Below are 15,329 nucleotides of genomic sequence, written 5' to 3'. Positions count from 1 at the left end.
AGAGTTTTTCACAGCATATTTAAAAGGTTCACAAGGGTTAGAGGTCAAAGTAGTTCTGCTCCCAGGTGTGTGTGGTCGGGGCAGTGGGGGTGGGTGATCAGCCCACTGGATCAGGTGACAACAACAGATAACTCAGGGTTTTAAGCAGACATGGGCAAGACATCTGGAATAACTATTTTGTCTACTAGATTAGTGTGTGTTTGTGTGTGTGTGTGTGTGTGTGTGTGTGTGTATGTGTGTGTTATAGCATCTGATGTCCCAAGGGAATGTTCTCTGGAAAATTCAGCAGGCAAATTCCCAGTCAAAGCTGAATGAAATTCCCATGTCATACTCACTCCTCCCTCCCTCTCGCCTTCTCTTTCTCTCTCTCCCCTCTCTCCCTTGGCTTCTCTCTCTCTCTGTTTCTCTCTGTCTTTCTTTGTGCCCCAGTGTTGCTTTCTCTCTGTTCAGTATAGTCAGGCTGAGTGGTAGGAGGGGGAATGTATGGCAGAGACTGAGGGTCTTACTGAGTGTGGGAGACAAGAGTGTGAGGGGTTTTTAGGAAGAAGAGTGTGAGGGGGTTATAGGAAGACGAGTGTGGGGCAAGAGAGTGTGTGTATTTGTGAGTGAGGGTAGTGTGTTTGTGAGTGTGTGTGTGAGTGAGTGTCCGTGGGGGTGAGCTGCTCGCGTGTCGCATTCCAGCTTCCAGGGCTCGACCCCTGTCTACCGGGAGACGGACCTGGAAAACTTTGAAAAATCATTCTTGGAAAACTGTGTGATTGTAAAACCTCTGAAAACCTGTACCTCTCTGTGACTTTGAACTGTTGCTGGTCTCGCTCGGGAAAATACTAATCTGTTGAAGGAGGGATTCTCTCTACTCTCCACTTGCTCTGTTTCTGCTGCTGGGTCTCTGGGCTTTGGATAGTGGTTTCACTGGTGCTGCACTTACCACGGCTCAAAAACAGGACCGGAGGAGAAAAAAGAAGAGGGCAGATGAAGAAAGGAGAACATGAAATTTAAAAAGTGTTTCAGTGGAATGGATGAATAATCTGGATCATGGATGTGTAAGTATGAACAGTAGCCTATTTGTTGACGTTAATGTTCCCTTAACGTTTCTGATGGATGAGTGGGACATATAGCATGTGTCTTTGTGTGTGTATGAAGTTGTGTGTTGGTGTGTGTGTGTGTGTGTGTGTTGGATAATGTGTGGCATTTCGAGAAGCATAATAATCTAGTGTGTCACATTGTGACTCCACTGCTGGTCTGTTGGTTTGGCTACAGGATGCGTAGGATTGTATGTGTGTAGGGAACACACACACACACACACACACACACACACACACACACACACACACACACACACACACACACACACACACACACACACACACACACACACACACACACACACACACACTGGCACCAGCAGAGAGTTGTTGAGTTGATTTATGAATGGGGGGCTCCTACAGTGTGGTTGTGAGGGGAGGGGGGGGGGGAGTGCAGACTCTTTCTCTTTCTTGCTCTCCCTCTCCATCTTCCTCTCCAACTGTCTCGCCCTCTCGTTCAGTCAAAAGGTGTGATCTATATTTGCTTTGAAAAAACTGGTGGCCTGTAGTATTGCTGTGTTTGAACTGTAGCATGTTCTAACTACAATATCCTCTCTCTGTTTCCATTTCTTTTTCTCTGTATTCCCATTTGTTCTTTAAGCAGGTTAATGAGATGGTTGTATGTTAAAAGCAGACAGGGAGGAAAGTCCAGTGTCACTCTGCAATCGTCTCAGAGTCAACACACACATGCACATGCACGCTTTTTTGGCTAAATTTGGTCTGAAAGCTAGAGGCATGACTTCTCTGGAATATTAATGGCCAGAGCTCTGTGTGTGTGTGGGGGGGGGGGGCTTATTTTTGTCAGAATTCTGCACACACTGGTCGGAGTCATGCCAAGGTGGGGTAGGAGTTGAGCATTATAGGAGAGAAATAGGAGCCCAGTTTAAAACAGCACAGGGACTCTGCACTACAATGGACTATTGTGCTGTAAGACTGTCTGTCTGTCTCTGTCTGTACACATCTCTGTCTATCACCAAGAAATAGGTTTTCGTCTGCACCTGCAGTCTCACAGAAACAGAGTAGAAGAAGAAGAAACAGGAGAGAAGAAGGAGACATACGAATGGAAAGGAGGAAGAGGGGAGAACGAGAGAGGAAAGGAGAGGCTAAAAAGAAGGAGAGTTCATGAACTGTGTTTAGTCGAGTCATTCTAACTGTATTAGACTGTAATCCATTGAGTTGAGTGTTCTAATGAGGTCTAACGAGCTGTAACCAGTTTTAACGAGCTGTGTGTGAGCCAAGTCTGACTCTTCTAAAACTCACCTGTCATTATCAGTACAGTCTGTTTGATACGGACATCAGACAAACCATGCCTGGATAATAGATTTCATTTCACCTTTAGCTGACCTATTCTGTTCCCCTCTTTTTCTCTTTGTTTCTCTCTCCCCATCCATCACAAAGCAGCCTTCATGGATTGTTTCACTGACAGCCAACTAAACTCAGTCTGAGTTCCAGAGGTGGGACCAAGTCATTGTTTTACAAGTCACAAGTAAGTCTCAAGTCTTAGCACTCAAGTCCCAAGTTCAGACAGGCAAGTCCGAGTCAAGTGTCATGTCAAGACCGTCAAGTATCAAGTCAAGTCTCAAGTCCTAAACTTTGAGTTTCGAGTCCTAAACAAGTCATAATGTGCTCTTCACCAAATGTAATACCATTTCATATTTTTAACAAGAGTAATAGTATATTACATTCACGCAAATCATGAATGCTTTTAAAAATATCTATATATTTATTACTTTCCAAATAAACGTCATATTTCCATGGAAATACATGGGTAGCCATGAGAAAGATACACCCCCCCAATAGTGATCGACTATCGAGGATCGCTATGGGGCGCAATCGGGCGATGTAGGCTTGTACACAATCGCCCAACCTTAACACACTCTCTCTCTCTCTCTCTCTCTCTCTGTCTCTCTCTGTCTCTCTGTCTCTCTCTGTCTCTCTCTGTCTCTCTCTGTGTGGTTACAGTAGGCTAACGTATGTCAATGGTTTTAGGAACAGCAGTAACATCAGGCAGGATTTAGGCTGCCAACTGCCTAGCCAGTTGTAGCTCAATCTTGGGTGCAATGATCACGTTCCCTCACTGACTGACTGTGTGGAGGCTTATTGATTTAACGTTACGTTAGCCTACATGATACACTTGTAAAGTAATAAAATATATAGCTGTTTTGTTGATACAGCGTCGTCTATATTTCCGAAAATAATAATTTTGGGTATCATCTTTCCAAGAGCCGACGTTCCTCTGCACTGCCACGCACAACTTTTTCTCAGCTGGCACAATTTGATTGGCTGCTGTCCGATTCAAACTGTAATCTGTTAAATGAAGAGTTGATGCGCTGCACACTTTTTTTAATAGCATCATTTTTAATATTTGGGCTTGGGGAGGGTATCAAGTCAGGTTGAGTCATAAGGCTCAAGTCAAGTCAGGAGTCATTGGTGTTAAAGTCAAAGTCGAGTTGCAAGTCATCATATTTGTGACTCGAGTCTGACTCGAGTCCAAGTCATATTACTCGAGTCCACACCTCTGCTAAGTTCACACGCAAACACACACACACACACACACACACACACACACACACACACACACACACACACACACACACACACACACACACACACACACACACACACACACACACACACACACACACACAACCAGCTGTGATACTGTGTAGTCTACAGTTCCCTGTTCCTCATTTTCAGTACTGTCCAAATCATCTCCACGGAAGATAGATGAATATGTACCTGTCATAAATTTACACAGGGCTTTCTCCCTTATTTAAGTTATTTCTTTCCTTCTTTCTGTTGAGTGTGTGTGCATGTGTGTGCTTGTGCCTACGCGGGCGATTGCATGAGTTTATGTGAGAAAAGGAGAGAAGACATACCAATGCAACTTTATTTTCTCTCTGGAATATGAGTCCTATGTGTGTAGGAGGGAAGAGAATGAGAGGGGGAGCGGAGGAAAGAGAGAGAAGGAGAAAATGGGTAGAAGGGGAAATGGAAGAGAGGGGTGTTTTCTTCAGGGTTGCAGGTCTGCTATTCTGATCAGACAATGACTCATGGACCCTATATTACCACACCTTCACACTCTCCCTCTTCTCTCTCTCTTTCGCTCTTTTTCTTTCTCTCCTCTCTCTCTCCCTCTCCTTGGAAAACCGTAACCCAAGGAACAAGGCTTTATAAAAAATAAAAACATATCTTTTTTTTAGAGGGAGTATCAGTTTTAATATTGCGGATAGATTGTTGCTTCCATCAATGTAATTGTCTGCATCATTTCCAATCCCCCATATATTTTGGGGGTAAATATATCTAAATACATGCATACATACATACACATACCCATATACATATACAGTTGAAGTCGGAAGTTTACATACACCATAGCCAAATACATTTAAACTCAGTTTTTCACAATTCCTGACATTTAATCCTAGTAAAAATTCCCTGTCTTAGGTCAGTTAGGATCACCACTTTATTTTAAGAATGTAAAATGTCAGAATATGTCACGACTTCCGCCGAAGTCGGTTCCTCTCCTTGTTCGGGCGGCGCTCGGCGGTCGGCGTCGCCGGTCTTCTAGCCATCATCGATCCACTTTTCATTTTCCATTTGTTTTGTCTTGTCTTCTCACACACCTGGTCTCAATTTCCCTCATTACATGTTGTGTATTTAACCCTCTGTTCCCCCCATGTGTTTGTGCGGAATTGTTTATTGTAAGTGCATGTGCACGTTTTCTCTGGTGCGCGACGGGTTTTGTACCCATTTGTTTGTGGTTCTGGTTACCGGTGGTTTTATGAATAGGCTGAAAAGGCAGAGAAATTCCTGTTCTTCCAGCAGTCCGTCTCCTTCCTAGGGTACCGCATTTCCACTTCAGGGGTGGAGATGGAGAGTGACCGCATTTCAGCCGTGCGTAATTGGCCGACTCCCACCACGGTAAAGGAGGTGCAGCGGTTTTTAGGGTTTGCCAACTACTACCGGAGGTTTATCCGGGGTTTTGGTCAGGTAGCGGCTCCCATTACCTCACTGTTGAAGGGGGGCCCGGTACGTTTGCAGTGGTCGGTTGAGGCGGACAGGGCTTGTCACCTGAGGGCTCTGTTTAACCTCGGCTCCCGTGCTGGCCCATCCAGATCCCTCTTTGGCGTTCATAGTGGAGGTGGACGAGTCCGAGGCTGGGATAGGAGCTGTGCTCTCTCAGCGCTCGGGTACGCCACCGAAGCTCCGCCCCTGTGCCTTCTTCTCGAAGAGGCTCAGCCCGGCGGAGCGAAACTATGATGTGGGGGACCGGGAGCTGTTGGCTGTCGTCAAGGCCTTGAAGGCGTGGAGACATTGGCTTGAGGGGGCTAAACACCCTTTTCTCATCTGGACTGACCACCACAATCTGGAGTACATCCGGGCAGCCCTCGTCAGGCAAGGGCAACCCTCGTCAGGCAAGGTGGGCCATGTTTTTCACCCGTTTTGTTTTCACCCTGTCCTACAGACCAGGCTCCCAGAACGTGAAGGCAGACGCACTGTCCTGGCTGTATGACACAGAGGAGTGGCCCATGGATCATACTCCCTTACTTCCGGCCTCCTGCCTGGTAGCGCCGGTGGTGTGGGAGCTGGACGCGGACATTGAGCAGAGCCCGCTCCCATCCAGTGTCCCGCTGTGCGGTTGTACGCCCCGTCTGCTGTCCGTGACCGGTTGATCTATTGGGCCAACACGTCACCCTCCTCTGGTCATCCTGGGATTGGTCGGACAGTGCGCTGTTTGAGCAGGAGGTACTGGTGGCCTACCTTGGCTAAGGACGTGAGGGTTTATGTTTCCTCCTGCTCGGTGTGCGCCCAGTGTAAGGCTCCTAGGCACCTGCCCAGAGGGAAGCTACACCCCTTACCCATTCCACAACGGCCGTGGTCGCACCTGTCAGTGGATCCTTACTGATCTCCCCCCCTCAGAGGGTAACACCGCGATCCTGGTTGTTGTGGATCGGTTCTCTAAGTCCTGCCGTCTCTTCCCTCTGCCCGGTCTCCCTACGGCCCTACAGACTGCGGAGGCCTTGTGCCTGAGGATATAGTGTCTGGTCGAGGTCCCCAGTTCACGTCGAGGGTCTGGAAGGCTTCATGGAACGTCTGGGGGTCTCGATCAGCCTCGGGGTTTCACCCCGAGAGTAATGGGCAGGTGGAGAGAGTAAACCAGAATGTGGGCAGGTTTCTGTGGTCTTATTGCCAGGACCGATCGGGGGAGTGGGCGGCGTTCGTGCCCTGGGCCGAGATGGCACAGAACTCGCTCCACCACTCCTCCACTAACCTCTCTCCCTTCCAGTGCGTACTGGGGTACCAGCCGGTTCTGGCGCCTTGGCATCAGATTCAGACTGAGGCTCCTGCGGTGGACGACTGGTTCAGGCATGCGGAGGAGACATGAGAAGCTGCCCGTGTTCACCTTCAGCAGGCCGTGCTGTGCCAGAAAAACAGAGCAGACCGTCACCGCAGTGAGGCCCCGGTGGACCGGGTCTGGCTCTCGACCCGAAACCTGCCCCTCCGCCTGCCCTGCCGGAAGCTGGGCCCGCGGTTTGTGGGGCCATTCAAAGTCCTGAGGAGAGTGAACGAGGTGTGTTACAGGTTACAGCTTCCCCCCGATTACTGTATTAACCCCTCGTTCCATGTGTCTCTCCTCAGGCCGGTGGTGGCTGGCCCGCTCCAGGAGTCTGAGGTGCGGGAGGTTCCTCCGCCCCCTCTGGACATCGAGGGGGCCCGGCATACTCCGTTCGCTCCATACTGGATTCAAGGCATCGGGCGAGGGGCCTTCAGTACCTCGTGGAGTGGGAGAGGTACGGTCCGGAGGAGAGGTGCTGGGTTCTGGTCGAGGACGTGTTGGACCCTTCAATGCTGCAGGAGTTCCACCATCTCCGTCCGGATCGCCCGGCGCCTCGCCCTCCGGGTCGTCCCCGAGGCCAGTGTCGGCGCGCTGCTGGAGCCGCGCGTCAAGGGGGGGTACTGTTATGACTGCTGCCGAAGTCGGTTCCTCTCCTTATTCTAGCCATCATCGATCCACTTTTCATTTTCCATTTGTTTTGTCTTGTCTTCTCACACACCTGGTCTCAATTTCCCTCATTACATGTTGTGTATTTAACCCTCTGTTCCCCCATGTCTTTGTGCGGAATTGTTTATTGTAAGTGCATGTGGATGTTTTCTCTGGTGCGTGACGGGTTTTGTACCCATTTGTTTGTGGTTCTGGTTTCCGGTGGTTTTATGAATAAAACTGCTCCGTTGATTACCAAGTTTTGCTCTCCTGCGCCTGACTTCCCTGCTGCCAGTTACGCACTCCCTAACAGAATAAAAGCAGAGAGAATTATTTATTTCAGCTTTTCTTTATTTCATCACATTCCCAGTGGATCAGAAGTTTACATACACTCAATTAGTATTTGGTAGCATTGCCTTTAAATTGTTTAACTTGGGTCAAATGTTTTGGGAAGGCTTCCACAAGCTTCCCACAATAAATTGGGTGAATTTTGGCCCATTCCTCCTGACAGAGCTTGTGTAACTGAGTCAGGTTTGTAGGCCTCCTTGCTCGCACAGTTCTGCCCACAAATTTTCTATAGGATTGAGGTCAGGGATTTGTGATGGCCACTCCAATACCTTGACTTTGTTGTCCTTAAGCCATTTTGCAACAACTTTGGAAGTTTGCTTGGGGTCATTGTCCATTGTCCATTTGGAAGACGCAAGCTTTATCTTCCTGACTGATGTCTTGAGATGTTGCTTCAATATATCCACATAATTTTCCGTCCTAATGATGCCATCTATTTTGTGAAGTGCACCAGTCCCTCCTGCAGCAAAGCAACCCCACAACATGATGCTGCCACCCCCATGCTTCATGGTTGGGATGGTGTTCTTCGGCTTGCTAGCCTCCCCCTTTTTCCTCCAAACATAACGATGTTCATTATGGCCAAACAGTTATATATTTGTTACATCAGACCGGAGGACATTTCTCCAAAAAGTATGATCTTTGTCCCAATGTGCAGTTGCAAACTGTAGTCTGGCTTTTTTATGGTGGTTTTGGAGCATTGGCTTCTTCCTTGCTGAGCGGCCTTTCAGGTTATGTTGATATAGGACTTGTTTTATTGTGGATATAAATACTTTTGTACCTGTTTCCTCCATCATCTTCACAAGGTCCTTTGCTGTTGTTCTGAGATTCATTTGCACTTTTCGCACCAAAGTACGTTCATCTCTAGGAGACAGAATGCGTCTCCTTCCTGAGCGGTATGATGGCTGCGTGGTCCCATGCTGTTTATACTTGCGTACTATTGTTTGTACAGATGAATGTGGTACCTTCAGGCGTTTGGAAATTGCTCCCAAGGATGAACCAGACTTGTGGAGGTCTACAATTTTCTTTCTGAGGTCTTGACTGATTTCTTTTGATATTCCCATGATGTCAATTAAAGAGGCACTGAGTTTGAAGGTAGGCCTTGGAATACATCCACAGGTACAACTCCAATTGACTCAAATTATGTCAAATAGCTGTCAGAAGCTTCTAAAGCCATGACATAATTTTCTGTAATTTTCCAAGCTGTTTAAAGGCACAGTCAACTTAGTGTATGTAAACTTCTGACCCACTGGAATTGTGATACAGTGAATTATAAGTAAAATAATCTGTCTGTAAACAACTGTTGGAAACATTACTTGTGTCATGCACAAAGTAGATATCCTAACTGACTTGGCAAACCTGTAGTTTGTTAACAAGAAATTTGTGGAGTGGTTGAAAAACGAGTTTTAATGACTCCAACCTAAGTGTATGTAAACTTCCGACTTCAACTGTACCTTTATTATTACCCACAAACCCTACCACCCCTCCCCCAATTGGAGTAAACTAATAAACAATAACACTTAGGCTTCTACCTTCAGTTTATACATATCATAAGTTACACACTTTACAGACACAATCCATTTAACAATAGTTATATTTTGTTTGTTTTTAGTCCTTCCTCGATTTCTGATGTCCATCCAGTTTGATTTCTATTTGTAACTGTGCTATTTCACAACATTTCTGAACCTATATGCATTTTACAGACCCAGTATGTTTTACATGGGTTATCTTGTTGTTAGAAGTCCCACCCTTCAGCTCCATTCAACCCCTCCCATCTATCGCTTAACACCATCCATTTTGGATTTCTATTTGCCATATATTTTTCAACTGTGCTGTGATGCTTCCCAAAAGTCCTGAACCTTTCTATTCTTATAGTTTCTACAGATTGGAAATTAAAGATAAACATTTTTGCTAAAATAATTATTATATTATTGATTGATTGATTGACTATGACTTTTCAAATCACCCAGTATTGCTATCTGCAGCATTTGTTCTAGGTAAATGTTGCAATTCTTCAGCCATTCCTGGACCTGTGACCAAAAACAAGCTACATATGGACAGTACCAAAACAAATGATATAATGACTCTGCCTCCTCACAGCAAAATCTGCAGAGCTGGGATGGTTGTATATATATAACATTCTATTGGTAGCAAGATTTTTTAATAATATTTTAATAACTTCTTACGGCTGAAATCCCGTTAACGGGATCGATATGACAACAGCCAGTGAAAGTGCAGAGCACCAAATTCAAAACAGCAAAAATCTCATAATTAAAATTTCTCAAACATACAAGTATTATACACCATTTTAAAGATAAGATTCTCATTAATCCAACCACAGTGTCCGATTTCAAAAAGGCTTTACAGCGAAAGCACACCAAACGATTATGTTAGGTCAGCACCTAGTCACAAAAAAACATACAGCCAATTTCCAGCCAAAGAGAGTCACAAAAAGCAGAAATAGAGATAAAATGAATAACTAACCTTTGATGATCTTCATCAGATGGCACTCATAGGACTTCATGTTACACATTTACATTACATTTACATTTACGTCATTTAGCAGACGCTCTTATCCAGAGCGACTTAGAAATTGGTGCATTACACAATACATGTATGTTTTGTTTGATAAAGTTCATATTTATATCCAAAAATCTCAGTTTACATTGGCACGTTATGTTCAGTAATGTTTTGCCTCCAAAACCTCCGGTGACTTTGCAGAGAGCCACATCAATTTACAGAAATACTTATCATAAACTTTGATAAAATATACAAGTGTTATGCACAGAATTAAAGATACACTTCTCTTTAAAGCAACTGCTGTGTCAGATTTCATAAAAGCTTTATGGCGAAAGCAAACTTTGCAATCTGAGTACAGCGCTCAGACATCAAAACAATCCATACAGATACCCGCCATTTTGGAGTCAACAGAAGTCACAAATACCATTATAAATATTCACTTACCTTTGATGATCTTCATCGGAATGCACTCCCAGGAATCCCAGTTCCACAATAAATGTTTGTTTTGTTCGATAAAGTCCATCTTTTATGTCCAAATACCTCCTTTTTGTTCGCGTTCCGTCGAGTAATCCAAATGCACTGTGCTCGTGCAGTTAGTTCAGACGAATAGTCAAAAAAGTTGTATTACAGTTCGTAGAAACATGTCAAACGATGTATAGAATCAATCTTTAGGATGTTTTTATCATAAATCTTCCATAATATTCCAACCGGACGATTCCTTTGTCTTCAGAAATGAAAAGGAACACAGCTAACTCTCACGGGAGCGCGCACCACTGAGCTCATGTCATTTTCTCAGTCATCTGATTCCAATGGCTCTTATTCTCTCCCCATTCACAGTAGAAGCATGAAACAACGTTCTAAAGACTGTTGACATCTAGTGGAAGCCTTAGGAAGTGCAAAATGACCCCACAGACACTGTATACTGGATAGGCAATCACTTGAAAAACTACAAACCTCAGATTTCAACACTCCCTGGTTGGATTTTTCTCAGGTTTTTGCCTGCCATATGAGTTCTGTTATAGTCACAGACATCATTCAAACAGTTTTAGAAACTTCAGCGTGTTTTCTATCCAAATCTACTAATAATATGCATATCTTAGCTTCTGGGACTGAGTAGCAGGCAATTTACTCTGGGCACCTTCTTCATTCAAGCTACTAAATACTGCCACCCATCCATAAGAAGTTTTAAACAGAAAAATTTGAAGTTTTGAATCCGGCGTCAATTTGCGTGTCAATTCATAAACCATGTGCCATGGAATCGGTACATCGAAAATCTCTTCCCAACAATTTTGCAATTTATAAGGCACAGCTGTCAATTTTTTGTTCATTAAATTAAATTGGTATATATTTTTATTTATCACAACGAGGCTTGCCAAACCAAAAAGAAAAGCAGCGCTGCCTTTCTAACTTTACAGTGTTTACACATTTTTTCCCTTCACTAAATACTATCGTTGTGTCCTCTCCTTCTGATTGGGTGGAAGGCCACTGTGTTTGGATAACATCTAAGTGGTATGTCTGGTGTAAATTAGGGCATTTTGTAGTGCTTTATTGACTACATAACTGCAATGGCATGTTTACAAGGGGGGCAAGTGGAAACCAATGATTATCTCAGGCTCTGCAATTTTTTCTAGACTCGTCAGACAGTCCCTCAATCATCCAGAGCCATCAGAGTTTGAGACAGGGTTCATCGCTTGCTCAATGTTTATGTGACACTTTTATTTAACACGTGGCTAATGAGGAGATACCAGGATAGGGACATTTCTCAGACTTTCTTGTAAATCATGCAATAATTATGAGATCATATAAAATGATCTTACTTTGTCACTCACTACTCTCCTTCCCTCCCTCCCTCTCTCCCTCCCCCCTATTTGAAGCCTACAGTGACATAGAAGACTGCTGTGCTGTTCTCAGCTGAGGACAAGAGAGAATTCAGTTCAGACATTATGGAAGGGGGTAGCCAGAAGATCTGATGATGCCCTAAGGGTTCAAATATTGTTTCCATAAAACCATATAGGATTAAAGACCAGAGTTAGCCGAGTCTGACTTATAGACAGAAGATACTAGCCTAGACCAGAGAGGCCAAAGACACAGTTAGTGACATCATCATGAATGCCCCGCCCACAGGAAGTCCCAGCCCAAATATGGAGGTGAAGGTGGTCTCCCAGGAGATGGCGTTGTTTAGCAATGCCCTGGCGGCCTACACCTTCATAGCAGGTAAATATTGACTGATACAACAGTTGTACAGCACAGGATGGAGCTGAGTGGAGGAAGGCTCATAACAATGGCTGGAATTGAGTGAATGGAATGGTATCAAACACATGGAAACCACGTGTTTGAAGTGTTCGATACCATTCCATTGATTCCGTTCCAGCCATTACTATGAGTCCATCCTCCCCAATTAAGGTGCCTGGATTGTACATGTGTTATTACTATTGTTTGGAATATATTTTTGTTACAAATGATGATTGAAAAACATATACTTTTTTACCTTTATTTAACTAGACAAGTCAGTTAAGAACAAATTCTTATTTACAATGTTGGCCTACCCCAGCCAAACCCTAACCCTAACCTACTCACGGCCAGGTGTGATACAGCTTGGAATCGAACCAGGGTCTGTAGTGATGCCTCTAGCGCTGAGATGCAGTGCCTTAGACCACCGCGCCACTTGGGAGCTCGACAGGTGTCTGCCAGTGTTACCTGCATATATAAAGAAGATTACTCTTATTCATCTCGGCAGGTAGCCTAGTGGTTAGAGTGTTGGACTACTAACCGTAAAGGTTGCTGGATCAAAACCCCGAGCTGACAAGGTAATAATCTGTAGTTCTTCCCCTGAAAAAGGCAGTTAACCCACTGTTCCCTGGTAGGCCATCATTGAAAATAAGGATTTGTTCTTAACTGACTTGCCTAGTTAAATAAAGGTTACATTTAAAAAATATATTTTCTGCTCTCATGCTCTTTGTTTGTCTCTCTTTCTCTCTCCCTCTCCCTCTCCCTCTTGTCTCAGACCAGCCGGAGCGAGCAGCTCTTGTGTTTGTTAGTGGTGTGTGTGTGGGTCTCCTTCTCACCCTCTGTGCCCTGGTGGTCCAGATACACTGTCGCACCGACTGTCACTACAGTAACCGACGGCGACATCACCATCAGCATAGAAACAGGACTCACCACCATCACCATGGGGACCATCACTGTCACCACCATCACCAACCTGGCAACCCTAACACAGGCAACCCTGGCGTAACCACGGAGATGAGTGAAGACAGCGACTCAGAGGACTGGGACGACAGGAACTCTGACCTTACGGCTCGACGACGAAGGCGCTTTGAGAGAACGCTGCTGCAAACCAGCGTTTTCACCTCCGCAGAAGGTAACACACACACTGTGGAAACATTTGAAGTGCTTTGTTGTTTTTTTGTTGTTAAGTGTACAGTTTATTATTAAAATGTTCTGGAAGCAGTTGAAATAAAGATGGTTTTGTTTTGTTCTGAAGAGTTGGAGCGAGCTCAGAGGGTTGAGGAGAGAGAGAGGATCATGCGAGAGATCTGGATGAATGGACAGCCTGACGTCAACACTGTCACACGCAGCCTCAACAGATATTACTGACAGGAACAGAGAGAGAGAGGAAGAGAGAGACAAAGAGGGTGATGGATACACATACGGATGGAATAAGAGAAAAAGAAAGGATAGGGAAAGGATGCAATTTTAGACAATGTCGCATTGAAGGGTGCGTGAAGCCTTCAAATCAAATATTATTGGTCACATACACATATTTAGCAGATGTTATTGCGGGTGTAGCGAAATGCTTGTGTTCAGTAGTTGTGGATAGAGACAAATGGGAATGGATGAGGGAGAGGACAATGACCTCGATCCAGTCCCTCTGACACTGGGCACAGAACCATGAGGTTTAGGGTGTGTCTGGCACAGTGATGTAGTGGTAAAGAAATAAGTGGGTTTACGCTGATCACCTTCGCAGTGAGTAAAGTAACGTTCCTTCAATGCATTTTCCACAAAAATTGCGCAAAAATAAAAATGGTGCGTAAACGTCTTTTACGTGCGTTTACCCTCTACCACACCACTGGTCTGACATGACACCAGGCTTACGCCAATCTAAGGCTTTTGGGAGCTGTGATGGGGAGGGAGAAAGTGCACACTTCACACTAGAGGAAAGAAGTAGGTAATGAGAATGCAGCAGCCTAATAGTTGCCCAGAATGGTTCCTCTGGAGTCAGCCCCCGCCCGAGACCTGAGGTGGATGTTGTCATCAACCTGTGTGTAAACTGTGACCTTCCTGACATCATCACCATCACCGTTGACAACGGCCCACAATTCACATCTATGGAAATCTCTGTTTTCCTGGCTGAACGTTCTCGTTTTTGTACTTTGTTCCAGACTGGTACTGACTTACACAGCACAGTTCACTACAAGGACAAGCACCACAGAGAAAACCTGTCAACTGGAATGACATTTTTTTTACCTTCCCTCAATCTTAATGTGTATTTCATTGATTCACTGTTGTACCTTGTGGATTAATTCCTTTTTATAAAATAGCAACACTTTCTTAGTTTGTCTCAGGGATGCTTTTAAGGGTTGTCGTTGGGGAAATGTTTGTATTTTGAAGATGAAGCAACAATCATTCCTTAGAGAGACTGTGACTATAAAACCGCGTCAGTTTGGTTTGTCAGCAGGAGTGTGCATTCGTTAGGTAACTAGCACGGCTGTGTGCCTTAAATGTAGTCACGACTGCTCCAATTCAGTCAGCTCCTGAGCAGTGCCCTTCAGATAACAAGTGCAATACGGTCCCCGTACAGCCCTAAAAGAAGCCACCACCATATTGCTAACACCTATCTTTTCCCTTCAGATGTGAAACACTGAAGAGGTAGCTAGAGTCTCTACTATATGTGTTGCTTATGGAGTGACGCGGGGTGGTGCAACACTACCTTGTGATGTTTTTAATCGGGTAAATGGCGCAACACAACAGTGTTATTATCTCTGCAGTGTTTCTGGGTGTTTCCCCCTAGCTTGTCGTCTGTATTAGAAAAGCTGTCTGTGAAGTGAAAAGTCTGTCTGAGAGAGAGGTTCTGTATGCATCCTTCCTTCCTCTCTTCCTTGAGGGAATCACGGATCTGAGAGAGGTGTATAGGTGAAAACAGTAGGATAGAGGCCTTGTTCTCACTTATCCAGTCAATACAGATCCGTGATTTCCTCAAGGAAGGGAGAAAAGAAGGAAATAAAGATTGCATTGAAGGATACTTTAATTTAGCACTCAAACAAGGACTGTGAATGACTGAGACCAACACACTGACCTTTTATTGAATAATAAAACCCTTTAGAAACAAATGGTCTGCCTGTTTTGGTCTGTCCTGTGGGAATATACTACCATCTGATGTTAACTGTAATGTACTA

At 44.8% G+C, this 15,329-nt stretch overlaps 1 protein-coding gene across 4 annotated transcripts; it reads left to right on the top strand.

Moving 5' to 3' along the window:
* The first annotated feature begins 405 nt into the window (after positions 1-405).
* Positions 406-15,263, top strand: LOC106603178 (protein eva-1 homolog A). 4 transcript variants are annotated; one of them, XR_001328386.2, is made up of 5 exons: positions 406-1,043; positions 2,484-2,571; positions 11,808-12,147; positions 12,943-13,294; positions 13,418-15,263. XR_001328386.2 is itself a non-coding variant. In XM_014196510.2 (5 exons), the coding sequence occupies exons 3-5, from the start codon at positions 12,039-12,041 to the stop codon at positions 13,528-13,530; spliced, it is 579 nt and encodes a 192-aa protein (XP_014051985.1). In that variant the 5' UTR covers positions 407-1,043; positions 2,487-2,571; positions 11,808-12,038; the 3' UTR covers positions 13,531-15,263. The 4 variants fall into 4 exon arrangements, 3 of the variants coding, with proteins under 3 accessions (XP_014051985.1, XP_014051989.1, XP_014051976.1); XM_014196510.2 differs by having other exon boundaries at positions 407-1,043; positions 2,487-2,571; positions 12,938-13,294; XM_014196514.2 differs by having other exon boundaries at positions 407-1,043; positions 12,058-12,147; positions 12,938-13,294.
* Positions 15,264-15,329: the final 66 nt, after the last annotated feature.

Source organism: Salmo salar, chromosome ssa01 (genome assembly GCF_905237065.1).
Source record: "Salmo salar chromosome ssa01, Ssal_v3.1, whole genome shotgun sequence".
NCBI lineage: Eukaryota > Metazoa > Chordata > Actinopteri > Salmoniformes > Salmonidae > Salmo > Salmo salar.
Note: the sequence above shows the minus strand (reverse complement) of the source record. Positions and strands in the feature narration are given on the sequence as shown.

Bases quoted from the DNA above. Each gene is read 5' to 3' on its own strand.
- LOC106603178 (XM_014196510.2), top strand. From the start codon at position 12,039: ATGAATGCCCCGCCCACAGGAAGTCCCAGCCCAAATATGGAGGTGAAG. The intron at 12,148-12,937 runs GTAAATATTGAC...CTCTTGTCTCAG, and splicing joins GGCCTACACCTTCATAGCAG to ACCAGCCGGAGCGAGCAGCT. The intron at 13,295-13,417 runs GTAACACACACA...TTTGTTCTGAAG, and splicing joins CGTTTTCACCTCCGCAGAAG to AGTTGGAGCGAGCTCAGAGG.